This window comes from Thamnophis sirtalis, unplaced genomic scaffold (genome assembly GCF_051295495.1).
Source record: "Thamnophis sirtalis isolate CommonGarterSnake01/CBP01778 unplaced genomic scaffold, rThaSir2_p1.2 scaffold_10, whole genome shotgun sequence".
NCBI classification, from domain to species: Eukaryota; Metazoa; Chordata; class Lepidosauria; order Squamata; family Natricidae; genus Thamnophis; species Thamnophis sirtalis.
Window position 1 is genome coordinate 21,104,745 of NW_028261390.1, and position 19,272 is coordinate 21,124,016.

Here is a 19,272-nt window from a genome sequence, read left to right on the forward strand (position 1 = left end):
ATTCTTATAATTTAAATTACAGTTCCTGTTTATTGTCATTGCCTAAATTGCTGTGTGTTTGTGAAGGAAAATTCTGCTTTTCACAAAAAATCTAGACATTAAATACAGGTTGTGTTTTGCAATAGGTTATAGCCATTTGCAGAACACTGCCAAACATAGTAAAAGGATAGAGTTTCATAAAGCCAATGGGAGAGAAAAAAAAACCTATTGAGGCTGCTCTGGAAGGGTTTTTTTTAATCTACTGTTGCTGTTGCCATCATTTTTTATCTGGCTCTGATATTTTATCAGATTTGTATTTATAGGGATTTAAAATCTGTTTTATAATATTCATATTGTTTCTGCTGCCTCAATACAATGCATTTTTAAAATAAATAGTTTTGAATTATATTCTATAATATGCTTATTGCTACAATGACAGTGCTAGGGATATGAAATAGATATATTTGGAACCCAAATATACCCATTCCATCTTTTCTGAGGATCTTTTTGTAAGCCATTATTGTTCAGTAGTGTTGGAAGCTTCCTGTATGAAACATAAGCTTCAGTGGAGTGATTACAGGTAGTCCTCGACTTAACAACAGTTAATTTATGGCTGCTCAAAATTACAATGGCACTGAAAAAGTGACTTAGGACCAGTGGTGGGTTTCTATTGGTTTGGACTGGTTCGGCTGAACCGGTAGTGGTTTGGCGGCCTGGGTCGCTGGAACCTGGATAGCGACCCAGGCCTGCTATTCCCCCCAGCCGGTTCTCCTATGGTGGCGCCATCTTGATTTTGCTTCTGCGCAAAATTTTTGCGCACACCGAACCGGCAGTAATGCTGGGAGCAATCCACCTCTGCTTAGGACCATTCTTCACACTTACGACCGTTGCAGCATCCCCTGGGTCACGTGATCAAAATTCAGACCCTTGGCAACTGACTCACATTTATGATGTTTGCGGTGTCCCAGGGTCACGTGATCCCCTTTTGTGACCCTCTTGACAAGCAAAGTCAATGGGGCAAGCCAGGTACACTTAACAACCATCTTACTTGCTTAACAGCTGCAGTTATTCATTTAACAACTGTGGCAAGAAAGGTTGTTAAACGGGGCAAAACTCACTTAACAAATGTTTCACTTAGCAACATAAATTTTGGGCTCAATTGTGGTTGTTACTCGAGGACTACCTTTATAATTAAGTGCAGACTATATGCTTCATGCCAACCTTGATACAGCCAAAACTTGGCTTCTTTGATGAAAAAGAACTTACGCGGAGTGGGAGCTCTGCTGGAGATAAATAGTTTCTGGTTTTCTTGTTAATTGTGGGTTTCTTGAATAAATGAAATCGAAGTGAACTGGATCTTAATTTTGAGGAACAAACATTTCTTTTCAAAAATAAAATAGAAAATATAGTAATCTGCCATGTAGTGCTTTTTGTGACTTCTGAATATTGCACAAGGAACCAACAATAGTAGATTTAATTTAATCCTTAGTAAACTGAAAGCACATAAATAAACTTATTTGTGTGCAGATTGTTCTCGTATCAGTTTACATTGTCAGAAGAAACCAGAGTAGCAGAGAGAAGGAAGTTCTGTCAATTGCTAATCGGGATCACACTTATATATTTGTGTGGGGATTGTACAGAAAATAATAAGGATGTAGGCCAAACTGGGAGTCAGTAGATATCTTGGAACAATGCAGTGGCAAACTACTTTCATTTTGGCACAGAAAATTACACGGATGTGTCAGAGAAATCAACAGAATTTAAGCTTACTTGGAAAGCTGACTTATGGTGCAAGCCGTTTTCAGCAAGTTTATTCTTTTCTCCTTTTTTTCACCAGATGAAATCCGAACTACTCCTACTAAACTTTAAAAATAAATCGATTGCAAATCAGAATAAGTAGTTAAGTGATTCTAAAAAGAAACCTTTTTTTTTTTTTGCTCAGTCTTTATATTTCTTTTTCTCATTCTTAGGAAAGATGTCTGCTGATCGTGCTTTAAGGAAACAGCAGCAGCTGAACAATCTAATCGCCTTAGTGACAAAACTGGCTAAACCTGGAGATGTAATTGTGGATTTTTGCAGTGGTGGGGTAAGGTAGTAACATGCAATCTCAATTACTTTTCACATATACATGTATACATACATGTATACCACCAACCTACAAGACACAGGAGAACTAATTAGTGATTCATTGGCTTTTATGTCTCTATCGATATTTTGTTGCAATATATTGCATATAAGGATATGCAAAATGTTCCATACCTTTAGCACAGATTTCAATATTCCATGCCCAAGCTGAAACATACATCTCTCGATCCATACATTGAGCAAAAGACTGTATTTTTTTCAGAGACAGAGGTTGTTCTGAGGTTCAGAGCAGAAGTAATATGGAAATACACAGTAAAAAATAATTGCCAGAAGGAACAAATGCACAGGCCAGTATATTGGCACTGAAGGTGTCTGGGGAAAGGAAGAGACTCTTAAGAAAGTTGAAGGCCAGAGTAAGATGATTGGCTGTGTGTGTGTGTATATGTGTGTGTGTGTGTGTGTGTGTGTGTGTGTGTGTGTGTTTGTGTGTGTGTGTTCCAGCATAACTCTGGAACACCTGGAGCAATTTCAACCAAACTTGGTACACAGGTGACTTACTCTCTGAGAAAAAATACTGTGGGGGTAAGACACCCCTAATACCCCTTGGTGTGTGTGTGTGTGTGTGTGTGTGTGTCTGGGTGTCTGTTCCAGCATAACTCTGGAACGCCTGGGCCGCTGACATGAAAAGAAATGAATTATATCTATAGTGTCAAATCTCTTGTATTAGACAGGAAATACAGGATTGGGATAAATAAATACCCGGGCAACATCAGGTTATCAACTAGTATCCTATAACATCACTTTGGGATCCCTCCAGATTTTGTTTCCATAAATAACCAAAACATTCCAGATTATTTATTTTTATAATGAACCATGGCTAATCCAAAATTCTTCTGGAATTTCTGAAGTGTTAATTTCAGAATAAAGTGTATTTTCCATTTTAAGCACACACACAATTGTAAAATAGTGGCTGTGTAGAATTGAGATTTACTTCTTCATTTCTTCTCTTGAACAGGGCCATGTTGGAATTGTTCTTGCTTATATATTACCACTGTGTCAGGTAAAGTATCAATAAAATAAATATTGTTAATTCAAAACTTCAAATATGCAATTTCCATTTAAAGTAATCCCTAAAGGTAGTGAGTGAAAAATACAAAATCAGTATATCCAGGCCAAAAGCAAAGGTAACATTTAAGTTAACCTAAATATGACATATTTATCCATAAATGATCAGCTGATTATGGGAAGATAGCAATTTAATAATTAATTAATTAGAAATATTAGAACAAGCTCAGAAAATTCTCTAATAAAACTTTGGAGATCAGTCCTCTCACAACCTGGAGCAACGGTCTATGTAAATACAATATGCCCAACAAAATACTGTTTCCCTGCTGCATTTGTTAAGGAACTATCAAGGAGAAAATCACACAATTCCAACAATGCTGTTACTGTAAAAAGGAAGCAAACCTCACACTTACCAGTACTGATGATGTTACCTAGTTGGGTAGTGAAACATCTGCAGGCAAGCAACCAAGCAAGCAACTGAGCTCAGAGAACACCAAGGATTCTGTATTTTGGTTATAGTTTTAATGAACTGTTTATTGTCTTGTCTTTTGAAGATATTTTACCCATTTTTTTCCCCAAGATGGTTCTTCATATACTTTAGTACAGATATTAAGTCTCCTTGTAGTCTTCTCTCTCTTTTTTTTTTTTTTTTGGAGTGGGGCAGGCTAAAAATATCCAGTGCCTTCAGTCCTTACTTATAAAAGTCTATGGACATTCTCTTTTTTATTTATTTATTTTTTATTTTATCAATTACATATATACATTCACAATTATATGATCTCATAACTGTTATTAATAATATGTATTTATAACAATTTTTCCCTAGAATTGACAATATACTTGAAGATTGCTTTCTTAACATCCCATAGATCCATCTTATCTTAGAACGGTCCTACTTCTTCTTCCCTCCCTCCCTCTTTCCTTCCCTCGTTTCTTCTCTCCTACCCCCCTTCCTTCCCTCCTTCCTTCCCTCCCTCCTTCCCCTTCCCTCCTTCTTTCCTTCCCTCCTTCCTTCCCTCCTTCCTTCCCTCCTTCCTCCCCTCCTTTCTTTTCTCCTTCTCTCCTTCTTTTCCTCCTTCCTTCCCCACTTCCTTCTCTCCTACATTCCCTCCTTCCTTCCCTCCTTTCTTCTCTCCTTCTCTCCTTCCTTCCCTCCTTTCTTCTCTCCTTCCCTCCTTCCTTCCCTCCCTCCTTCCTTCCCTCCCTCCTTCCCTCCCTCCTTCCTACCCCCCTTTCTTCTCTTTCTTCTCTCTTTCCTTCCTTCCTCCTCTCCTTTCCCTTCTCTCCTTCCCCTTCCTCCCCTTTACCCTTCCCCTCTTCTTCCCATTCCTCCCCTCTTTCCTACTCTTACATTCCCTCCCATTCTTCCTCTGCCTTTCCCTTTCTCCTATTCCTCTCCTTTCTCCTCTCCTTCCTATCTTTCCTTCTACTCCTCCCTCCATCCATCTATGGACATTCTCAATCATCCAAAGGTGCTTTTCCAGAAGGCAACTGAATTTTCTTGGCTTTTTTCCTTGAAAACATTTCACTTTTCATCCAAGAAGCTTCTTCAGTTCTGGATGAGGTGAAGTGTTTTCAAGGAAAAAACCCAAGAAAGTCCAATTGCCTTTTGGGAAAGCACCTTTGGGACATTAGTTGTACATTTTTCCTTTTGTGCCCTTTAACATCTTGACTTTGGAAGTGGTCCATTGTGTTAGTGTCCTTCCTTTGTGTTGTGCTTTATTAAACTTAAGTTGGATCTTTCTCTGATACATTCTCTTTTGCTATTAGTACAACTTCTACAGTTATTGTAAAATATCATATAATTGTGTATCCTACATGATACTTGTAAAACTTTTAAATAAATTTATATAAATCTTAATAAAATGTTGAAGTAATTGCCTGAATATAGCTCATAGCTTAGTACATTCTAAAACTTTACATAATCTCAAACCTGTTAGCAAACTGGAAATCTTAATTCCAGTTTAATTTTTTGAAGTATTATTGTAATGGAAAACATGTAATAGTTTTGTAACTATTAAAAAAACCTCAGTTTTTAAAAAATATAAATCTCTGTTCTTATTCAATATTCTTAAATATAGAAGAAAACTGAGAAATAGTGTGGTTTAGTTACTAGCTCACAGAACTGTGCTGCTTCTCTGTGAACGATATGTCTCTGTTTTAAGCCTCAGAAAAATTTTCCCTTGGAAATCTCTGTTGTTCATTCTGAAGCCTACAAGCGAACCTGAAAAAAACAGCTTCTTTCCAAATGCTTGAAAATGAACCAAAGAGGCCTGCTCACAAATTATTTTGGAACTGCAGTTGCAAAATTCTGCAAAACGTGAAAATGATCTTAACTGGGCCCATCTGGTACAAATGTGGTCATGGGTGCTTGATTTGAAAGACAGCGCATATAATAACTAGCAAACATCTATTCTTTGTTTTTATAAGCTAACCGGATAAAACATTTGTAGGTTTGGCACTTATATTGTGTTTATTACAATGGTCTTGGACGGCACTGCAGAATAATAACTGCACACAAGAATAAATAGTAAGTTCTGAGAACTGCAGCTAGAATATTCCTTAACCCTTTGATCTTAGGAAACACACTATCCTTTTTGGAGAGGCCACCCTCATGCTTATATTGCTATATCAGTGTTAGATTAGAAAATCCATTCTTTAGAATTAGTATAATTTTAAACTATGAAAACAGTGAGATTTTAGTTAAATGACGTATCTGATTTTTGTGACATGCCCAGAACAATGCTTTTTTTTAAAAAAAAAAACTATTTTAGGTCAAGCTTAATTGCATTTCACTTATGTTTATATTGGAAACATTTCTGTTCAAGGAAACTGTGCAAGCGCTTCAGTCTTTTGATTGTAAATATATATGTGTGTTGTTTTTTAATCCAGAAATTGACCAAAATGATTTTTTTCTTTTTTAATGTAGATAATTTTGGTGGAAAATAAAGAACAGTCACTTATGAGTGCCGAAAAAAGAAGTGATGAATTAGGATTACAAAATATTTGGTTCATCCAAGCAAATATGGACAATTTTAAAGGAAGTTTTAATATTGGGGTAAGCTACTTTAGAATTTTAACTATGACCTTGTTTGCCCTTGAAAACTAAAGATACTCTCTTAAAACAAAGTTTATTTAGAAAAAAATATAAAAGTTTACAAATTTCTAAAATACTTGGGAGTTTTAATTTTGTTAAACCTGGAATAATGACAATTGAGAAATTTCAAACTTTTAGATTCAAAATTCAGAAAGGAACTGCTATTAAATTATTGATTCTCCAACATTATGCTCATTGTACAAACCTATGTCTCTTCTTTAGGTATCTAAAGAGCTTTTAAACTATTGAAGCAGATTAAAAGACTTTAAAACCATGCTAAGTGATTCAGTCTACAATGTTGCATTTCTTAGCAAAAGCAATTCTGATCCCAATAATGTTGTTCTTATACTCAAGGACTACCATTAGGAAATTCTTTTCTTACAAATTAGTTGAAACATAATTTGTAAACTGCAAACGTGTACTATATGCTTCAGGAACAGGGGAGGAAGTTCATACTATGTTATGTTACCAACCAAAACTAGGCATTTTTTAAAGACTGTGTCACTACCAGGTTTGAGGAAATAGGTTTATTTTGTTAAATTTGCAGAATGTTGGTCAATGGCTGGAATATAGACTACTCCATGTTAGCTTAATTTGAGTTCATGTTGACATTCATTCTCATGTTAACTTCTATATAACTTAACCTAACCCTAACCCTAACTCTACTCTTAAGTATGAATAATAAAAGCACAATTAATGAGAGCTGATGTTCGAGTAAATAACTCGGCTGCTAAGAAAATGACTTGGGAATGATTGATTCCTTAAGGAGCAGCATTCATTATATGCTTTCATTCATGGAAACATTTATCACTGACAGTGAGACTTTTCCCTCTCTGATTCATGCACCCATCAAATATGCTCACTGCACCTCTAATTTTGTAGAATATGAATAGGAAGCCTTTATTGCTCATGGAAGTTTGCTAGTAGAGCATTATATTCCACTCATATTTGAGTTATTGATTGAGATGGGTGGCCATAGAAATTGAACAATAAATAGTGTTTTTTTTTCAGGTGGCACTGCATGCTTGTGGAGTGGCAACAGACATGGTCATTGAACACTGTATCAAAGTTCGTGCAGCATTTGTTATCTCTCCTTGCTGTTATGGTTTCATACAGAATACATCCAAGTTTGCATTTCCACAAAGGTCAGTTGCCTTTCCAATTTGTTAAAATGTATACCATTTTATCAAACATCCGAAAATGCATTTTGGGTACACTGGTAAAAGCTTTGTCACATAATAGAGAAAACAGCAACTCCAAGCATTATGTTTAACAACTAGTATTTTAAAATGTTTAAAGTTGCTTATAAATTGTATCAAATATTTCAGCTTGTGTTACTTAAGAAAATACAAGTTACTAGTGCTCTGTGTTATGTAGAAAAGAAATACATAGTCCCAAATCACAGAATCCCAAAACATACAGTTGGAAAGAGTCATTTTGTTTATAAAATCCATGTGCTCAATGGTGAAATCTTGATTAAAGCATCCTGATAAATGTCTATCTGACTTCCAATTGAAGAGATCCAGTGTACCTCATTGGTCTTATTTTTGAGAAATCTTTTTCTAACTTTCAGTTAGATTCTACCTTCCTGTACCTCTGTTCATCTGGGTCCTGCAATTAGAACCAACAGATCCTTGCCTCTCTTTGTGATGTATTTTCATGTTTACGAAGAATGCAGGCTATCCTTACACTGTCTTCTCAAAGCTAAACAGGCCTAATTTATTTTAAATCTCAGAGGAGGCTTAGGGCAATGTTGGCGAACCTTTTTGGCACAAGTGCAAAAATGGGAGTCCGCGAACACCAGAAACTGGAAGAGCAGCCACTCAATTTGCATGTGCACTGGCCACCTGGTCTTCTGATTTCTGGTGCGCATGTGTGTGTGAAGACCAGGTGGTCAGTGCGCATGCACACACCGGAAACCAGAAGCTCATCTTTCCGGCATGCACATGGACACCGGGTGGCTGCTCCTTTGGTTTCTGGCACTCCCATACATGTGAAGACCAGCTGGCTGGCATGCTGGAACCCAAAAGAGCAACGGGAGACGGCTCGCATGCCCAGAGAGATGGCTCTGCGTGCCAATTCCGGCATGCGTGCCGTAGGTTCGCCATCACAGGCTTAGGGGATCCTCTGATCATTCCTTCTCAGAACCCATTCCTTCATAAAGTGTGATGCCTAGAACTAGGTACAATATTTAAAGTGTGGTTGGACCAGTGTATAATATGGCAGAATATTCTTTCCTGCTATTTGGAAATTCATCTGTTGAGGCAGCCTAAAATTACGTTGCCCTTTTTCTTTCAGTCATGTCACACTCCTCATTTACACTTCAGGGTCACTTTCTTCCATGTTCCTCCTCCTATTATTTCCTGAAAAATGTTCCCTATTGGTTGGTATGAACTTAGGAAGGGTTTCCTCCCTTTGAAGAAAAAAATCTATTAGTAAGATAAGGTAAGAGTCTTCTGGAATGACCATAGTCTTCCAACAGATGTCTGGAAGGTTGAAATCCTATTATTACTCTCTGAAAGATTTGAGATTTATTTTAGAAGAAGTTGTTCACATTTTCTCTTTGAATTGGTAGACATTTTGGAGACACCAAGAACAATAATGTCAATAGACATATACCGCTTCATGGTGCTTTGCAGAACCCTCTAACCCTTATTTTAATCAATATGGTCTCTATAGCATTGCCATGTTGATTCACTTGGACAGAGGAGTGAATACTTCATTACTTCTGTTCCTTCTACAGCACATAAATATTTAACCGAGCTATAAATATTCACATTTTAACCCATCCCACCCCAGGATTCAGTTTTAAAGCTCCTCTAATCAAATAAAAATTCAAAGTACTTTTTTACCACTTCTTGAGAGTTGTTAGACCTTGTGCCAGCAGTCCATTATTTAGATAATTCAGATTGTGATCCCCTAAACCATTTTTTTTCCTGTCAACACCATTTGCATAGCCATTTCACCATTTCACTTGTGGTTTTCTAATTTTCCTCTCCAGACTCTTCTGTTGCAATCTTTGGGGAAATGTAATTTTTGCAGATGTTATCATGTCTGTGAGCTATGGAAAGATAAAGCAATAAGTGCAACTATTCTAAAGTATTCTTGTTTTTTCAGGAACATTTCCAATGTAAGTTTTTAAGAGTGCAACATAGTTAAAAACAAACTGATCCATTTTTAGAGGATAGTGTACTAAATAAAACATGTTTTGGGTGCTTTTCTCTTATATTATGTGCAACAACATAATCACATGATTAAAAGTTTGTTTAGCATTTAAAATAAGATCTTCTTTTCTGTTGTAGCCATCAGTTCAAGAAAGTTCTGACATACAAGGTAAGGAAAAGATAAGGGCTTGGGTTTAGAATTTCATTGTGCGTATCTTTTTTATTTAGTTTAGTTTTAGTGTAAAAAAAAAATCTCCCATTAAAAATATATCAAAATAGAAAACTTTAAAATATACATTTCTTCTTCTCCTTTTACTAAAGGGATAAACATTTAGTAAATATAAATTTATTTTTAATTTATTTTCTTGTTTTTCAAATCCAAGAATCTCTAAGGCAGATCATAAAATAAGAGTTTAGAAAAGCTATTAATGATTTAAAACATGGGCCAAAAAACCCCTTAGTTTTGGTATTAAAAAAACTATATTCATCCATCAATTGTACGTATAAAGAATAGCTGTCAAATAGGAAATTTCTTCTTAATGTCTCCTATGGTATCTTAAATATGTCTGGAGTCAGTTTGAGCCCATCCAATAGTTATTAGGCCAGATACAGATCTGTGCATCTTTGAAACAATTTCCTGTTTTAACAACCATTTTGCTTCCATATGGTTTTGTTCTTTCCCTCCTGATCTTCTCTCCTGCTGAAATTGGACAGTGATTGTTTCTTAATAAGTATTTCTCAATTAGATGCTACGGTATTTGGAGTTGTACAGAGGTGGTATTCAGCCGGTTCACTTGAACCGGTAGTGGAAATCGTGGGTGGGTCCGGCCACCCGCTCCGGCTCTATGTCGTCCTATTTAGGGACGTTTTTTTTACTGGGCGCATGCGCAAATAGCACACGCACATTTGCGAACCGGTAGGGAAGGTAAGTGAAAACCACCCCTGGAGTTGTACGTCAGATGCTTATTTAAAGAGCTGCATATAACACATTAATGATCTCGCTTTTAAAGCTGTGAGATATTTGTATCAAATAACCATCCCACAAATCCAAAGGGCATTAACTTTAGCACGCTGCAACATACTTCCCATAGCAGTGTTGGAGAACTGATATAAAAAAATACCATATGATCTGAGACTGCACTCCTGTGGACAATGGGCATTGAAAAAAAGCTCACATCCTGCTATACTGCATCTTCTGTAAGGACTCATGGATTCAATTCATTACACCTTGCCTAATAAAATATCTGAGAAATATTAATCTTTTTTATGTGCAACTGTTATCAGATCAGTATGAAATAGTTTCTTTGAAAGTGGCCAAATTCTGCTATGCTGTATGTAAAATTAGATAGACTTGAACTGCCCACCATAATCTATCACCAATTGCCATATATTATTCTTATATTTTTATTTTTTACTATTCTTATTGTTTTAATGCTTTCATTTGTTAGTCTCTGACCATAATAAAAAATGAAATTGAACCATATTAATGGATAGTTTTAAAGTTTCTAATAAATGAATATATATATATATATATATATATATATATATATATATATATATATATATATATATATATATATATATATATATATATATATATATATTTCACAACTAAGGAAGTGGGACGAAGAACAGAGAATTAATCTTTTCACATAATTTATTAATTTATTCTGAACATTTATTTAGATGAAACCACTTAAAAGGCATTTCATTTACAAAAGTTATTTTCTAGATACATTCACTGCAATGGGCATGTCCATAACCTTAACATGTCCTGAAATTTAAAAAAAAAAAAAAGATGTAGACTTACATTCTACATTTCTTTTTGTGTTTTGACAACATTTTACTTCACACGTGTTTGGACTGGAAGTATTATTTAAAAATAAATAAAACATTACTAATGTAAATTATTTTAAACTTTTTTCTATCGTGAGTACGGTATATTTTTCCACTTTTAAAATTTCTAAAAATTCCTATTTCATTGAATTCATTGAATATTGCAATGATAAGAAAATAGCAAATTCAGAAGTTAAGAAAATGTGTCATAGTGACACATTGCAGGTTTTAAGAAACAGATTGTTTTCATAAATGTACAACAGGTTTTTTTTAAAAAAGGACATTTGTGCCAGGAAGACATTCCAAAATCAGTCCAATTTATTTGTAGCATTTTATGTGAATCTACACCAGATGGTGTCTCAATTCCAAGTTTATATCTTACAACTTGGTAGTATCAGCCCTAATGAGAACCCTTCCAGTTTGGATTGATATGCTTTTAATTATTCCTATGAAGCCAACTTGGTGTCTAGACATTGTCACACACGCCATAGTTTATCCCAACCTGTTTTTTTTTTAAATTTATCAAATGAAACTAAAAGCATTTATATCCTTTTTTTTTTGTTCAAAATGGTAGTAACAACAACCCAGAGTAAATTGAGGTCACTGAGAGTATGTGAATTTTCTTATAGAAAATTCCTTGTATCCTTATATTGTTTAAATTTTAAATGCACATATATGTAACATAGAACTATTTAGAAAAGAGGAGCAAGGGAAACATGATGGAATGATTAACTTTTTATTAAACTACCATTTTTCCACTTACAGGCCTTTTAGATAAAGTGGTCTCCCTATTTGCATTGATGAGTCAAATATTGACTCATCTTAAGATATATACTTGGGAATAGAGGCATTCAATCAGTTTTTTTTTTACACTTAGAGCATGAGCTATGTGATATCATGACTGTATGCAGAGGATACCAGAGAAATTAGGAAAATGTGCTGTACAACTTAATAAAATGATTTTGTTCCATTAAGGGAATAAATATCCAGATGATAAAACTTTTTTTTTGAATAGAAAGTCTTGGTTTAAATAACCAGTTTCCTCACTTAAGCTAATGTTTCCTAAGAGGAAGCACTTTACACACCTAAATCCATTAACGTATCTAGGGAGGCTTCATTCCAATTATGGCAGTTTTCTAAATATTACATTTATCTTCTGTTTCCCAGACATTTAGAATTGAAAATAGTTAGTTAGTGTTATTTCTGCCAATGGTAGGGAAATCAAATTCTATTTCTATTTAATTCTATTTTGAATTACACTGTTAAATAAACATACAAACAAAAACACTGTGATCAGGGTATGTGTACATTGTGTGTGTGTCATTTCATACAGGGACTAGCAATATAAACATTTCACCTAGATTAATAAAACACAATAAAATATAATAAAATATGTTCAAATACCAATGTCTAGGCCAGTGTTGGTGAGCCTTTCGGCACCGAGTAGCGTGTGTGCAAAGGAACGCCGAAAACCAGAAGAGCAGTGCGCGCACTGGGAAGCTGAGCTTCCAGTTTCCAGTGTGCTCATGTACTCTGGTCAGCTGCTCTTCTGGTTTCTGGCATGCATGCGTGCGTGAAGACCAACCCGAGAGATCCACGGGCGACAGCTGGTGTGCCCTGAGAGATGGCTCTGAGTGCCACTTCTGGCACACGTGTCATAAGTTCCCCATCACAGGTCTAAGCCAACTAGTCATTGAAGCACAGCATCATTTACATTTTTAAAAAATCAGATACTGGACCAGTATATGCCCCCTGCTTACAGCCAATCATGATGTGACCTACAGTTTGACATGGGACCGTGCAGTCACTCTGAAGGGAGAATGCTATGCCCCATTTATACAGAAAATCTTGGCAGACACCATGTGAGGTGCTAATTCTATTCAGAATTGTCCATTGCTGATGTGGTAGCCTGGCACCTTTTTTGTAGGATCATTGATATGTCTTCCTATGTCTATATTTACAATACATTTCCCTCTTGGTTTAAATAACCAGTTTCCTCACTTAAGCTAATGTTTCCTAAGAGGAAGCACTTTACACACCTAAATCCATTAACGTATCTAGGGAGGCTTCATTCCAATTATGGCAGTTTTCTAAATATTACATTTATCTTCTGTTTCCCAGACATTTAGAATTGAAAATAGTTAGTTAGTGTTATTTCTGCCAATGGTAGGGAAATCAAATTCTATTTCTATTTAATTCTATTTTGAATTACACTGTTAAATAAACATACAAACAAAAACACTGTGATCAGGGTATGTGTACATTGTGTGTGTGTCATTTCATACAGGGACTAGCAATATAAACATTTCACCTAGATTAATAAAACACAATAAAATATAATAAAATATGTTCAAATACCAATGTCTAGGCCAGTGTTGGTGAGCCTTTCGGCACCGAGTAGCGTGTGTGCAAAGGAACGCCGAAAACCAGAAGAGCAGTGCGCGCACTGGGAAGCTGAGCTTCCAGTTTCCAGTGTGCTCATGTACTCTGGTCAGCTGCTCTTCTGGTTTCTGGCATGCATGCGTGCGTGAAGACCAACCCGAGAGATCCACGGGCGACAGCTGGTGTGCCCTGAGAGATGGCTCTGAGTGCCACTTCTGGCACACGTGTCATAAGTTCCCCATCACAGGTCTAAGCCAACTAGTCATTGAAGCACAGCATCATTTACATTTTTAAAAAATCAGATACTGGACCAGTATATGCCCCCTGCTTACAGCCAATCATGATGTGACCTACAGTTTGACATGGGACCGTGCAGTCACTCTGAAGGGAGAATGCTATGCCCCATTTATACAGAAAATCTTGGCAGACACCATGTGAGGTGCTAATTCTATTCAGAATTGTCCATTGCTGATGTGGTAGCCTGGCACCTTTTTTGTAGGATCATTGATATGTCTTCCTATGTCTATATTTACAATACATTTCCCTCTTAATTTACTGATTTCAAATTTTATCTATGTTGATCTCAGGGCTAATAATTCGTACCTAAATAAATGTAGCGTCAAACAGTGTAGTTTTAAAAACAAAAAATAAACAGTTGTTCTATAAACTAAAGCATACATTGAAAAAAATAAAAATAATACAAATACTGTCATGGCATTAACCTTTACCATTTCATTTAACAGGGAGTAGACCTTATATATACCCACTTCTAAGGTCTTCTCTGCAGGAAGCATGTTATGCACAATGTATTCAGTCAATTACAACACGTGGCTGGCATTGATGAATCCCAGTTCCAGACTCTAGGGAGAAAGTTAATCTCTATTGGTAGAGATTAATAGCCAAACAAATCAAACCTTCAAAAGCTCATAGTACAGCATTATGAATTCATCTGGGAGTTTTGTACTGAATCTCAAAGTAGTATGCCTATCTAAGAGTCAAGAATAATGAAGGTGAAGGCACAAAATAATAATACAAAAGGCATTACAAGTGGGCTAAAGTCATTTACTGTTTTAACAGTAAAAGCAAGGAGGTAAAAATACAGTCCAGGATATGTTTCCTGAAGCAAGCCTTCCCTTTTCCCAAAAATATTTGCCAGTGGAGAAATCCTGCTGTTTTCATTTGCAGTTATAGTAGCTGTATCCAGTTTTGACTGAGTCAGAGAAACATTGGGTTAATTTTCCCTTGCCTTCTTTCATTGACTTTCAGTGTAACCCAAAACCTTCTGATAATAATTTTAAATAGAACTACAGATAAACCTTCTTTTTTGGATACTTTTAAAATAATTATTTTTGTAGAGTAAAAAGAAATCCCTGTGACCTTTTGTGTGTGTGTGCGTGTGTGTTTTATTCTAGGAGCACATGATTCTTTGCAGATTTGCTGATCAGACAGCTGTCCAGTTGCCCCCTGAACGCAGGCAAATAGGTATGCTTTTCTGTAGAACAGCTGTTGTGGAGATTATATGCACTGTATTTGGTGATGTGATTAGCTTGCTATTAATGGGTGGTTGTGACATTTATTAAAAAGAAGTTATAATAGTGTATGTACTATTCCAATCTCTTATCAACCATGCCTCCTCTCTCCTTCTCTCTGCAAAATCTATTTCCTGATTCTTCTGATAGATATACAATAAGTGCTATCTGTGAAATTGATTTTCTGGTAATAATATCACACTCAACCACAGACTGTTCCTTGTGCTAAACATTTATAACATTGAACAATTTAATTATGTATAATATATAGATAGATATCCAAAGTGGTCAATGACTCATAAAAAGCAAACAATAATGTGCTTTTAGTATGGATAGTATAGAAATCATACTATCTAAATCAATAAATCAGACATAGCACTATAAAGTTTTTAAAAAATAAAATGAGGCATTATTTACAATTACAAAATACTGGTAGGCCAACCAACACAAATTATTAGGTTCACTGTAAGGCAGAATGGAACAGAAAATATTGATTTTACTGGTAAGATCCAGGCAATTTTCAAATAGTTGATGGCATAGCTTGACCAGGCTCTAGGTTCATCCTTAGTTTATGTCTTTAAGACATATGACAGGCATAGCTAGTTAGGAATCTTTATGGCATACCAGTAACTCACTATGGACTGATTGCTGTCTGTTAGCATGAAGATACAGCTCCCTATTTATCCCCACTCTAATTTTAGTTAATTCTTTCTCCTATCTCTTATGCTTTCTGTAACAAACTCTTTGCTTTATGCCTATTAGTCTTGGAGCTTGGTGATTGTTTGATTATATCAAAGCTAATTGTTTTGCCTTGAAAAACTGACTGTTGACTAAATTCTAATGCTAATTTTGACTATTTTTAAAACTTTAAATGAAGTTCTATAGTTTTATTCTAGCTTATATTATTTTTTAATTATTATTAAATATCTAAGGAAGCCATGTGATCCAAAAGTGAACCATAAATATTTGACATAAAATATTTGCCATGAGTAACAGAAAAAATTATCTGATTGCTAAGATAAAGCAATGCCTTGATGGTGCATAATTAATCAGGAGAAAAAATGAGGATGGATATTAATGAAAGGAATAGAAAAAAAGAATTGGAAGGGACCTTGGAGGTCTTCTAGTCCAACCCCATGATCAGGCAGGAAACCTTATACCACTTCAGACAAATGGTTGTCCACTCTCTTCTTAGAAACTTCCAGTGTTAGAACATTCACACCTTCTGGAGGCAAGTTGTTCCACTGATTAATTGTTCTAACAATTAAGTGTTTAGTTACAGGTTGTATAACAGAGGTGTTAACAACAGTACAAGTATTTGCTTTGACACCTGCATAAAATATTCAGTCTCTGTGGTTCAGAGTACATAAGGAAATTCCAAGATATTTTAACCTTTTGTATCTCTCAGTAAATCTGACAGATTTTAAAGTTAGCCCAATTATGCTGTTATCAACACAGCTGTGCCTTTGAAAGGTGTCATTCACCAATTGGGAGTGAGCACCTTTTCCAATACTTTGGTGATATAGAAAGGAAATGTGTCACATAAGGATGGGTGGAATGGCTGTGTCTTTGTGCGCTTTTAAATGTTGATTCAGCATTTCAGCAGTCCCTTCACAGATAAAATAAGGAAAGGATATATTTCTGAAAACTCCTTCTTTCCCTCCCTCTAACTTTTGTGCTCTTATACTTGTCTTGTTAGTTCTGATGTGATACTTGACATTAGGCTCCATTAAAAGTATTTTCTATTTCAGTCGTCTTTCTTCACCTTTTAAACTTGCAAATGGGTGTGTAGTTTTATTTTCAGATGACTGGGGGTGGGGTGGGGGGAAGGTCAGATCAGATTAGCACGAAACACATGTTCCCTAAAAACAGGTACTGAAATACATGGGGTTGCAGTTAAGCTTAATCTTAACTAGTCCTCCCTGAAAGTAATGTTTTGTGAACCGGTGGGACTCAGTTTAAAATATTTACCAAGGAATGCTTAAATTTGTGCTGTCTACTCCCTCCCTTTAAGACTTTTGTTATGTTTCCAACCCAAATTACGCTTTCAAACCATACATTTTTTTAAAAAAATCTCATCTGTTACTTCTACTTTCTCAGTTTCTTGAAAAAATGAAAATAATTTCCATACCATTCTGTCTCTGGATATGACTATCACAGGGATTTACCTCTGTATACAATATAAAGCATTAGTCAATGTGTAAAACTTTATTTAGACCAAAGATAGATTACAAAGTAGCATTCAAAGGTATTAGTATTTTGTCAATTATTATAATGTTATTGTTATATACCTCCAGAAACCCAAAATACATTCCAATTTCCTTCCAACTATAACCCTGTAGGACAGGTGACGATGAGAGATTTCTGGCCCATGTTAACCAGTAAGCTACTATGATTGTGGGAGATCTGGAATTTGGGTCTCTCCAAGTCTAAGTGTAACATCTTTACTGGCTTTCAGAATTTTAAAAGAATAGTAGATACAACGCCATTTAGATTGCTTTAACTACTGCAAAGGTCTTTGGAGTGTGGGCCTAGGATACAGAGAAAGCAATATTCCTACAGGAGAAGTGTCTCATTAAAAATGTTATAATATAATTGCCTGCCAAAGTGCTTGTTTCTATACATAATATTATAAACAATTACAAATAGATACATATATTCTGTTCATATATTTTAGGTAAACAATGCATGGGACTGGTGGACCTTGACCGGGCTTGGAGTGTGGAACAAAGCAATTATTCAGTCCAAGTGATAACCATGGAACCACAGTCATGTTCCCCAAAGAATAATTTGATAGCTGGTATCCCGGTTTAGTTCAAAGGTTTTTCTATCAAGTTGAATTAATATTTAGTTCTCTTGATCAAAGTGCAAATAACATTTTGGAGACCGGAAAGGAAATACTGTACATCTTGAATCAGTTGTCTCCAGAAAAAGGAAGGAAACACAGTAGGGGCTATCTTGCAAAGCTTCCTAATTCCTGCTTGAAATATATGATTAAATGACATCTGGCTCTCCCAAAATGTTAATCAGTCTACATTATAAGAGCAACCAATACATCCTTGGAAGAATGACTTCCTTTTCTATGAAAATTGGTCTTGCATGTTGGAAAACATATTTTGCAAGGGTTCTGGGCTCATCAATATTGATCTAAAGAACAGATCACAGTATCTTTTTTTCAATATTTTACAATTATACTTTCTGTGCTCAGTTACAACTGTATTGCTGTGAATAACAAAGTATCACTTTGCTCAGATATTTTAATTTTTTTTTTAGAAAAATGTTCTATATAAAATCTCACGCTGCAGACAATTTATGATGACTGTGTGGTCAACATCAACGTAGTTTTCTTAACAATTGTATAATTGTGGTTTGATTATTTGCAATTTCCTAGCCTAGCTTAAGCTTTTTAATATTTTTGGCAATCTCCCATTAAAATACTAACCAGGTCCACAACATCTTAACTTATTTCAAGATAGCCAAGGTCATCTAGAAAATGCTTTGGGTCAAATTACTCACTGTATTTACAGCAGTGTTTTTCAACCTTTTTTGTGCAAAGGCACACTTTTTTCATGAAAAAAATCACGAGGCACACCACCATTAGAAAATGTTTAAAAAAATTAACTCTGTGCCTATATTGACTATATATAAAGTAATTTTCCCACGGCACACCTTACACTATGTCACGGCACACTAGTGTGCCGCGGCACAGTGGTTGAAAAACACTGATTTACAGTATGTAATTTACAAGTAGGTTTATACATTAACTTTGATTACTGTCTTTTGTAGGACAAAGCGAACTTGCAATAAATTATTTAAATGTGCATATGTACGCTTACCTGTTATTTCTCTTTATCTTCTTCAGTGTGAGGATTGTTTAATGTTTTTCTGTGAGGATTATGTTTTGCTTTGGCCATGAATGCTGGGGAGGAATAGGATAGGGAAAAGAAAACAACTGTGGAATGGCAATTTCAGTAGAAAAAAGCCACATGCCCGTATTTCACTTTTTTCCCATGATATCTGTTTCTCTAAGAAAACTAATTGTTTTTATTTTGAGATATGTGGCCAGGTGTAAGTTACAGTTTGGTAACTTGAAAAAACACTGAAATAGCACTCCTTTTTTCAGGCTTCAGCTCAT

At 35.4% G+C, this 19,272-nt stretch overlaps 1 protein-coding gene across 4 annotated transcripts in view; it reads left to right on the top strand.

The window, feature by feature from the left end:
• GSTCD (glutathione S-transferase C-terminal domain containing) overlaps positions 1 to 18,658 on the top strand; it is a 38,594-nt gene extending 19,936 nt beyond the window's left edge. For 3 of the 4 annotated variants that reach the window (XM_087724179.1, XM_087724180.1, XM_087724181.1), the window contains 7 exons: positions 1,950 to 2,065; positions 3,080 to 3,124; positions 6,059 to 6,187; positions 7,238 to 7,371; positions 9,529 to 9,559; positions 15,021 to 15,090; positions 17,815 to 18,658. In XM_087724179.1, the coding sequence (XP_087580305.1) occupies positions 1,950 to 2,065; positions 3,080 to 3,124; positions 6,059 to 6,187; positions 7,238 to 7,371; positions 9,529 to 9,559; positions 15,021 to 15,090; positions 17,815 to 17,951 (662 nt within the window). In that variant the 3' untranslated portion in view covers positions 17,952 to 18,658. The remainder of the gene's footprint in view (positions 1 to 1,949; positions 2,066 to 3,079; positions 3,125 to 6,058; positions 6,188 to 7,237; positions 7,372 to 9,528; positions 9,560 to 15,020; positions 15,091 to 17,814) is intronic. The other variant, XR_015697865.1, reaches the window with a different exon arrangement.
• Positions 18,659 to 19,272: the final 614 nt, after the last annotated feature.